Source organism: Gavialis gangeticus, unplaced genomic scaffold (genome assembly GCF_001723915.1).
Source record: "Gavialis gangeticus isolate Ggan-Ray unplaced genomic scaffold, GavGan_comp1, whole genome shotgun sequence".
Lineage (NCBI taxonomy): Eukaryota > Metazoa > Chordata > Crocodylia > Gavialidae > Gavialis > Gavialis gangeticus.
In genome coordinates, this window is record NW_017729013.1 from 4,745,895 (window position 1) to 4,756,109 (window position 10,215).

At 48.6% G+C, this 10,215-nt stretch overlaps 2 protein-coding genes across 2 annotated transcripts in view; one reads left to right on the plus strand and one right to left on the minus strand.

Moving 5' to 3' along the window:
* Positions 1–1,058, plus strand: part of GATSL2 (GATS protein like 2) — a 260,064-nt gene extending 259,006 nt beyond the window's left edge. Inside the window, exon 9 of the mRNA XM_019511388.1 lies at positions 642–1,058. Within this exon, the coding sequence (XP_019366933.1) occupies positions 642–707 (66 nt within the window). The 3' untranslated portion in view covers positions 708–1,058. The remainder of the gene's footprint in view (positions 1–641) is intronic.
* On the minus strand, positions 784–10,215 carry RCC1L (RCC1 like; the record flags this gene model as incomplete). The annotated part of the gene is made up of 11 exons (XM_019511317.1): positions 784–1,352; positions 2,573–2,658; positions 2,808–2,969; positions 3,183–3,267; positions 5,424–5,605; positions 6,840–6,924; positions 7,200–7,251; positions 8,042–8,108; positions 8,924–9,052; positions 9,618–9,747; positions 10,009–10,215. Coding segments are annotated over 11 exons (1,263 nt in total), but the record flags the coding sequence as incomplete, so codon positions are not given.

Here is a 10,215-nt window from a genome sequence, read left to right on the forward strand (position 1 = left end):
CCCCCCCCCCCCCCCCCCCCGCTTTATGGCACTGAGCAGCTAATATGCCAGGTCAAACACAAGCCACAGCCCCACCAGTGCCCCTCACTTCTGACCCACAGCTCCCTGGCCCTGCTGCTGGTGCCCCAACCCACAGCTCTGCGTTTTCCACACTCCTGAGTTGCTGCCCCAAGCCAGTGTGTGGGGGCATGGAGAAAACAGCAGGGGGGCACTTGCCCCCTCTCCAATTTCTGTGCCTGCAGCAGGGTATGGGGCTGCAGCTGGGCTAGACGAGCTCAGGGTAGAAGCTACCTCTGTGGCCCAGCACAGGAGGGAGCGCTGTGCCACCATGGGCAAAACGCTCCTGTCCACCCAACAGCAGCAAGGGGCCACTGTGCCTCACCCTTTAAAGGAGAAAAATCCACGTTTTTCCATGGCGAACAGAAAAAGGCAGATCCCTACTGTTCACTCTTTGGACCTTGTACTAAGCAATGTGACACCCAGGGGAACCCTACTTGCCTTCTCCTTGGGCCTTGTACTGGTGACATCAGGAGAATGCTATAGCGCTTGTTCCCTCAAACTCCTCTTCCAGGTATGAGTAAGCAAGTTATGAGTCTGTCTAAAGAGGATGGTTCTCACCCTCTTTTTTTGGTTTTCTGCAGGTACCTGAAGAAAATATAAATGGCGTAATCAATGCACTCCAAGTCAGTCAAGCTGGAAAGCATTAGAAATCTTCTGAGCTGGTTCCAGATGCTTTTTCTATTGTAATAATATGATTATTCCTTTTTTCTCACAGTATTCTTGGATAATCTGATTCTGGAGAGGTTGAAGTGAAAAAAAAAAAAAAAGACATGAGCATAAACAGCTCTTTTTAAGAATTGCTGAACTTAGAGCCCTGCTGTTCAGTTCCAAAGCAAAAAAAACCATAACCTTGCTGATGTGAGAGGAACTGCCCGCAGACAGGCAGATTGTGCACGCTGCAGCTTTAGCAAGAGCTTCTCCAGAGGAACTGGGGTGGAAGGGCTGGTTTCTTTGTGGAGAGTGTAAAGAAATAAGGAAATAAAGGAAAAACAAACCCCCCCCAAAAAACCAGAATACAGCAGTCCTCTCTGTCTTTAAAACTATATATCCTTGGAAGTTGTATGAACCAGGCTCCCACAGCTGCAGTGAAGTGTCCAACAACCAAGAGCCCCTTCCCTGCTCCAGGTTTTCTAGAAGAGGAATAAAATGCTTGCAGCAAGGACGGGTTAGAATATCTTTATTTTCTCTGCTGGCTCAAGCCTGCACAAGTTCCATTAGATCCATGATTTCACCAGAGTTACCATGTGATCCACTCCACATGCCACAGCCACCACCTCCCCTGGTATCGTCACCTAGGAGGAAGAAAAAAAAAAGAGAACCAGTAAGTTCAGTACTGGGTACTGCTGCCAATGCTGTCTTAGTGAAGAGGTGTGCACTTATTCTGTAGTGTCATCATGAATCAGACCAATTACTTACACCATGAATTACCATAAAGTGGAGCAGATCCTTTTCAACTACACATTGTGTAAAAATATATACACATACTACCTGTTGGTTTTAAGTACCTGCCCCTGACTATAATCAGTAAGTGCCCCTCTTATGTTCTGGGACTTGGTGGTGAATAGGTTCCCTATTCACTTTTCCCATGCCCTTCACGCTTTTGCAGATCTCTATACCTTCTCCTGCTGAAAATGTCACAGTAGGAGGAACAGCAAGGACAGCAACTTGCAGGATACTGATCATGCAATGAAGAGCTCTTATGGCATAAATGCAGTCTTTAACAAATGCAACTACTTTGCTGTTCCTTAGGGGGCAAGAACAGGTGACCCTAATGGGAAAAAAGGACAGGAAGCGCAGCAGGAGGCTAGCCGGGCACAAAACTAGTTGAAGAGAGTTTGAACTCAAAAAAAGGAAGAGCTGACTGTCTTTTCCAAGTATGCCAGGTAAAGAAGAACAACAAGTAAAGAGAAGGCTTAAGTAAAAAGAGGTACTGAGGTCAGCTACCAATGGACAGCAAGGATAGGGAAGGCGATAAGTAGCCTAGTGTTCAGGGAATTCACTACTACCTTTGGATCATGGAAAGGTCAGGTGAGGTCTCTGATAAGGGTAAACAGACTGTCCACGCTTAAAGAAAGGAAGGAATGAGCTGGGAAGTTCCAGACCAGTCAGTCTGAGCTTGATACCTGGGACTGGAGCACAAGGCATCCTGAACTACTTCAAAACACTGAAGTGATATGCCTCTACCTTAGCAAGGCTCTTGCCAGCATCTCCATGGTCATCTAGATAGATGCATGACTGCTCTTACCGCTGGCTCAGTGCCCACATGAAGTAATTACCTCTTCCTGCCCTCATTACTGATTTGCAGGTTATTACATGCTATTCCCTGTGGCCAAGGAGCACTGGTCTCAAATTCCCAGAAGGGGACTACAGGGTGGTTAAGCATTGGAACAGGTTACCCAGGGGCTGTGGAATCTCCATCCGAGGAAGGCTGAGGGTAGACAAAACCCATCGCTCAGAGCAGGATGTTTGAACCAGGGCCCAGTTCAGCTGACCAGGTCTCACTGACACTTACCCTCCAGGGAAAATACTGGTCTTCCATTCTTCCAATTCCCAAGCACCCTCTAATATTCTTGCCCCAGACAAACAGCTCTCCTCTCTCTGTAACAAGAAAAACAAAGACAACCTCAGTAAGCAGTGCCAAGCTACAGCCTTGTAAATAAGGCTTTAGAGCCAACCTTTTTGCCTAAGCTTATCACAGCTATTTTCTCCTCGCCTCATTAGGGCCAACTGCATGTTCAGACTCTTACCATTAAGTGCCGCAAAGTGGCTAAGTCCACAGCAAAGGTGCTTAACACGAACATCTGACGAGCCAAAGAGAGTGGGAGGGATCATTTCTGGAGTTGCTGTTTCCAGAAGGTTTGGTCCTTTCCCAAGGATTCCGTATCCCCACACAAAGACATTTCCTTCCTCTGTATGACAAAATGCACAAAACATTTCCATCAGCTGCTGAGGCTTGAGGAGTTGTATTTCACCAGAGGCGATGGACTCAAATACATTTTTCCCTCCTAGGTTTTGCACACCCATTTGCAATATATGGGGCCTGTACACACTTCCACCTCACAGCACATTCACTTCCAGTGGGGGCATGTAACTGGAGGATTTCTTTAAACAGAGATACTCACCATTCAGAACAGCATTGCCGGTTCCTCCACACGCAGCCTCCTTTACCTTCCCAATCTTGAATGGTAAGTGCCTGGGGACATTCACCTTTTTTTAAGAAATCCATTATGGCTTGAGACACAGAGCTACTTTAAAAGGGGGTTGCTCAGGTTATAGTGCAAAAAAAGAACAAGATACACAACACTTTGAAAGAGCTTTGACTACTGTTTGTGACATCAGAAAGCCTGGCCCCCTGAGCTCTGAGGAATGATACAGATGCCACAACTTTTCGGTATGGGACCTAACTTACAGAGTGGCAGCAATTTGACAGTCTACCCTTTGCTCTCCCCATGAAGCTGAGATGTCTTTTAATAGTGGACAGCATGCATTTCAGCAATGAACAAAATAGATCAGGTGCTTCTCTGCCACAACATGTATGGTCAAGTCAGTACTTGGCACAAGGGGTGTACCGATAGAGATTTTCCACCAGGCATGTCAGCAAATACAGATCTGATATCAGATTTACAGGAATGCAGCCAGGCAGCATGGAGAGCAGTGCCCTGCAGGTGAGTCTGCGGAGGGGAAGGGCTGGGAGCAGGGAGAGGAGGGCACAGATCAAGGCACCCATGGTGAGGGAGGGAGTGGGACAGGGGCAGCGGTGAATGTGACCCCAGGGCCAGGGCAGCTCCTCTAGAGGATCAGTGTCCTGGTGCTTAAAAATGGCAGCAGGGGCACTTGAACTAGAGCTCGTCTAATGAGCCTTCACTCAAGTGCCACCACCACCATTTTTAAGCATGGGGATATGCTTTTAGAAGCAGAGCTGAGCAGGGCAGAGGAGGAGGCAGGCTGCCCACTGCAGGCTCTGGGCGCTCTACTTTGCTGCCTTTGTCCCACCACCACTGGGCAAGCCAGGGGCAAGCTGTTGGCACAGAGCTCCCAGAAAAAAGGCAACAGGGCGGAGAGCCCTGAGCCCACAGTGGGCAGCCTGCCTCCAGCATGCGCACAGGACCAGGTAGGCACACAGCAGCCATACACCCCCACCCACTCACCCCCCACACTGCCTAGATGAGCCACCCACAGCTCCATTCTACTCCCCACCCCTGAGTCCCATTCACTGCCCTGGCTGGACAGTGCCCCAAGCCCCTACCCCACTCCCTCCCTCACCGTGGGGGCCTTGATTTGCTCCCCTTCACACTCCTTCCCCTCTACAGACTTACCTGCAGGATGCTGTTCTCCACACTGCCCAGCTGTGCTCCTGGCTGTGTGCATGCTGTGGCAGCGCACATGCACGTGGCATATTTATTGGTACATTATCAGCTAACACCAGCCAAAAAAAAAAAAAAAAAAAAGCCAATAGCCGATAGTGTTAGTTTTCCCTTTATCAGTCCAATATGGACTTTTGCTTTCAGCTATTCTGAATCAACCTCAGGCTCCCTTACTACATCCATTCATTTCGGTGCTTCTTGCTGAATCGCTACACAGCTTGAAATAGTATTTTTATCTGAGTCCAAGCCTCTTTAAGTTTCATCTCCTTACTTTTCCCATTTGGGTCTCCAAAATGGAACACAGAAGTATTTAGCAGTATTAAGTCACCTAATGGGGTGGGCAATTAGCCAGCACTGTCATGAAGATTACACTGATGGTGGAAGATTTCTGCAATACATGAAATGCCTTGGTGCCTTACCTGCTTCCAAAAGGGACTGACATCTAAAGAAACGAACAGTTACTTAACCCAGAGGATAGGACGGAAGGGAACTTTTGCTAGAGACACAAGAGGCCAAATGAGATGCTCTATTGCTTGCCTGAGAAAAATCAGAACTGTATGGCAGATAGAGGGGTGGCCACAGCATCTGTAGAAGTGAGTTTGGGCTCATGAAGGCTTATGCCATTTATCTCTGATTTAGGTAGTCTATGAGGTGGCACATCTACCCTGCCTTCTGCCTGACTTCAGGCTAACACAGCTGATTGCCTCTCTCTGCTCATGAAATAATTGCCAGAATCTAACCCTCCCCACAAAAAAAAAAACAAACACAACACCTCACAAACATGTACAGCAACAGGTCTGTCCCAAGATCTCTTTGGAAGGACTTTCAGCACATGGCACCATAACCAGCAGCATGCCAGTCTGTTACTGTGAGGAAAATTATGCCATCCCATAGCTCAGTACTGCATCCACATACCCCAGGATGTAGCAGGGGGTGACTGGTGGACAGGTGTCCCTTTAGCCATATGCAATATAAAGAAAAGAAAATTCCTAAACAGACCTGCGTTGTCTCTATGACGCACGCTAGTTGCAGGTACTCCGAGTTTCCCCACCCGAAGAGGTCTCCTTCATCAGAAACAGCCAGACAGCAATCAGCGTAGGAGGCAACCTGGATGATGTTGACTCCAGCGACATCTCCACCTAGCTTGGTGGGAACACTGGAAACATCGTAGTGCCCTAGACCTGACAAAGAAACAGACAGTCTGGAATGATGTGCTGCCCTCCTGCAGATCAGAACAAAGCCAGAAACCACACTGGGCAATGCTGGCCTAACAGAAGTCACTCAAATCACACTTTCAAAGCTCTAACTAGAAGAAGTCCAAGCAGGCAAGACACCAGCTCTAATTGTGCATAGGTTAGGAAACCACTGGGCCTCATTACCAGGATCAGTTTGGTGCACTCCACCAGGAAACATCCTGGCAGAAAAAAAAAAGCATAGTTGAAGGTAGGAGCCTAGTGCCCTGTAGCGTTACCATAAGCAGTGCAAAAGCCCATCAGATGTCCTGCAGGAGTTACAGGTGCAAACTTGCTGGCTGTGGTGCCAATAAAGCCAATTAAAATAAGACTGGCAACCTTCACAGTCAGGGTGTCCAGACTGATCTTCCAAGGTCCCTTACAATCTATGAATCTGAACTGCTGTATCCATTTTACTTTGGCCAGGCTCAGGTCACCTCCAAAATTTCCATCTACTCTGCAAAAGTAGCAGCAATTTTTCAAGGTACTGAAGTTCACAGGGATGTCCATTATAGTATATCACATGTTTTGTTAGAACCATTGTGAACTATATTTCAAACTACTCCAGCACCCAGACTAAGGCTATTCCTAAAGCTGTGATTCTAGTCTCCAGGCAAATTAATGTTTTGTATGAGGTGTCTTTCAGCCAGTCCAGCAAGAACTGTACAGTACAGCCACACTGGAGGATGGGGAAGAAGCGGGGAAAGGGCAGGGTAAAACTTAGACCTTATTCGGCGCAGCTTTATGAGGAGGAACAAGCAACCGAACGGGCCTCAACCAAAACTCTGGCCTGAGGGCAGGATGAGTCATCAGGAATCAGCAAAGCCTTCAAGCAGACAGTGTAAAAGCAACAGGGGGCACTCACCCCACCCCCAGAGAACAGCAAAATCAACGTTTGGTGTTTACCACAAGATGCTTCTCAGTTCTATTCCCAGCACCCGTCCCATAATTGAGGCTTAAGAGATACATCTTCACTACGCAAGAACACACAGCTCAGAACGCTCTTCCTCCCAAGCATGCATTTTTCGATTCACAGACAGATTTCAACTTTTACTCGTTTGCTGCTTCCCAAGGTCCAGCACGTGTCATCATACGTCATGCCCCTCTGACCAAACTGACAACACTCCTCAGACTTGCGCCTCAGCTCATTGCATTTTCAGCTCCACTTCACAGGACATCGTACCTGTTTGTCCATCGGCTCCCCATCCACAGGAATAGATCTCTCCTTTCTCTGTCCTAAACAGACTGTGATCCTGACCACAAACAACCTGTGCAAGAGAAAACCTACACTGAATGGCATGCACAATTTGTACTTGTACACCCAGACTACAAAGAAAAACCCACGATGAAGCTCATTAAAATTATGTCTGAGACACCTCCAACCAATCATCCACTGGGTTGAGGGGGGAAAGGAAAGGAGAATACACCAGACCAAGAATTTATCTGCTTTGTGTTACCAATTTGCTTGTTACTGAGGTGAACACGGTCTGGGAACTAAGTATGGGCCTAAACATTTTTCTCATCTTTTAGTCAAAGTTGTTACCTGCACAACTCTTCCATCAAACTCTTGCAGTCGATTTATCACGTGGCTGTCACTATACACCATTAGGCAGGCATCGAAACAAAGACAAGAAAGGAAAAAATTGCAAGTTTAGCACCCACTGAATTTTAAGCACTTTCTTGTACACATTGTTACAGTGTTTAATCAGTTCTCCCCTGGCTGTGGGGCAGGCAGTTTCAAGTCTGACTAACTGATCTAGGAAGGTAGTAGAGACAAGGTTCATGAATTCAGGGTTTGACTGAATTCTCTCAAAGGCATCATCTGATCTACAGTGGCTTGCTGCTGTGGTCCTTCTTTGCCTTGTCTTTATTCCTAGTCCCCCATTCATCCCCTTCCTCCCTGGAGCCTACAAAGGACCGGTGTGCTGACACTACTCCCATTCTTAGAGACCAGGTATGCAAGACAAGGATGGTGGTCTCACTTGGGGCTGAACAGGTTCTGCTCTCACTTCCTCCCTCAAGGCAGTAGGCAGAAATTTCACCTCCCCCTCCCTCAAGGGCCAAATCTGGTACGCGCAAATGTTTGGCACCACAGGAGTCGTGGGCATCACAGAAACAGTGGCACAGCACTGGTTCACCCCACCAACCAGCTTCCTGTTATGGCCTCTCTTCCTTAGCATCACTCCCAGGGCCAGATTTGAACTCAAGAGCTACTTCAAGTTACATGACCCTTACCAATTTAGGATACCAATAAAATTCTAATTTACTATTTCTTGGACCTGTCACTCCTCATCAACTCCCTTTCAGTTCTACTTCTCCCCTGGATCCCACAATATTTACATGAGACATCCCATTCCATGTCATTAAGCTCTTTGTTATTCTCACCTATAAATTTCACCTTCAACTATTGCTCGACCACACTGCCCGTACGAGTTGTTTCCCATGCTGAAGACTGAAAATGAAACACACCTACAGTTACGGCAGCTCTCTGAAGCAGCATCAAGCGTTTTTTCCTCCCCTCTAGGGCCTGACTGAGGCCTACACAAAGCGTAATGTCCACACACACGTTTCTCAAGCAGTACCAGGTACGGCAGACTCCCACTTTCTTTGCCTGAACCTAGGTTAAACAGGGCAAAAGCATTTCTACTAAAAAGACCCACGCTCCTACACCCTAATCATCACACACCCTTGACATCATCACTTATTCCTCTCAAATTGCCTCTCTCATTCTCCCACTGCTTAGACTTGGCAGTAAGATCATTATTGCAATAAGAACTCTGCATCAAATGATTACCTCCACCAGTGATCAAGAACTAGTAAGATGCTAACTAGCACGCTGAAGGATTCCCTGCAGAGTAGAGCGCCCATTCAAGCAAGGAACCTTTTTTATCAAGGTTTATTTATTCATTACAAAGGCAATGTTTAGGGGCTTCCCAAGGAAGATACCTTGAAGGAATTGGCATAGCTGTTGAAACAAAATCAGCCAATGCCCTTGGTGAAACATGACCAATTTCTTACGCTTAGCACGCCCCAGGGCTAGACTTGCCAGCTTTATTTTCTACTGCTCACAATGCACACATATATACAGCTTCAGCCAAATGAACACATCGCACAAGGAATGGGGTTTCAAGCTTACAGTCCTGCCTCTGCTTCAGGAACTTTTCTGTACACTAATTTTATACCCTTTATCAGCTTTGGGTTTAGCTTCTAAAGAAGGAAAGAAAGCATACAAGCAGGCAAATCAACTGCCACCACCACAGGTCGTACCTCCTTCGTGGTCCGTCAGGATGAGGGAATGGGCTCTCCCACAGGAGACCTGCAACACTCGAGTCTCCTGGGGCTTCTCCAGTGGCAATGGAATAGGAGACGGCTCCAAGACATAGTGGTAGCTTTTTGCTTCAGGGAAAAATATAAAAGGCCAGCAAATAAACAAGTTAAGTGCTTCCGTAACAGCTACACGGGCATTTACGATCCAGAAAGCACGTGCACTTGCTCAAACAGACAGCCAATCTCGATCCCTCCCCACCTATCACGAGACTATCAAGATGACAGCAGCAGGGGGACCAGACACACACACACCCTTGGAAACAACAAGCAAGATGTATGGAGACAACAAGTTCCAGGCAGTCAATTTCAAGACAGTTGGAATTTAGCCTCCTTGTTTCTGCCAACTACTTAATCACAAGCTCACATCCTGCTTAACAAGCACTGAACAGTTTGGGTTAAGCATGCAGATAATGTGTTTGCTGAACAGGGTGAGTGTTTCTGGAGCATTAAAACTAGCACCGGGGGCAGAGGGACCCCGGTATCTTCTAAAAGCGAAACTCGTATTTGCTCTTGGAAAGGCCGCAGAAGTCTGAAAACGCAACCAGAAAATAACAGTCCGGAGGCAGCCAGAGCAGGAAAGCAGCTCCGCACCCGCGGTTCGCTCTGTGCAGCCCTCCAGGGCCGAGCTCCTTACTTCGGTCCTTCCGGCTCCTCTGGAAGCCGAGCTGCGAGTCCTTGTTCAGCCCCATGCCCCACACTTTGGTGATGTCAGCGGTTCTGGAGGAGAGCAAGGTGAAGCCATAGCCGCAGGCTGCTGACGAGATCTGTAATGAGTCCAACGCATGGCAGGGGGTGGGGATGACACTCCAGTTCAGTCCAGTCAGAGGCACGGTGCAGGCCCCTGCCCAGCGCACAGGGTCCGATCCAGGCCCTCCCTCCTCTCCCAGCGCCAGCGCCACTGTCCTGGCCCAGATCCCATGGCTCTCCTGCTCAGCCCGAGCCAAGGCCCCAGCCCTTCTCCGACATGAGACCCAGGGCCCGGGGCCACAGCCAGCCCCCCCCGCCCCTCTCCTCCCCCTACGCGCCTTGTCCGCAGTGAGGAGCCGGTAGGGCGTATTCTGCACGCGACGGGGCCTCTTCCAGGACGCTTTGGGCCGCACGAAGCTGGGCACGCCCAGGGCGCCCGCGTAGCAAAAGCCCCAGACGAAGACGCGCTCCGCGCGCCGCGCACGCTGCCCCACGTAGCGGAACACGGGCGTCGCCTCGTCCGCCTCCTGCAGCGCCCGGCGGCC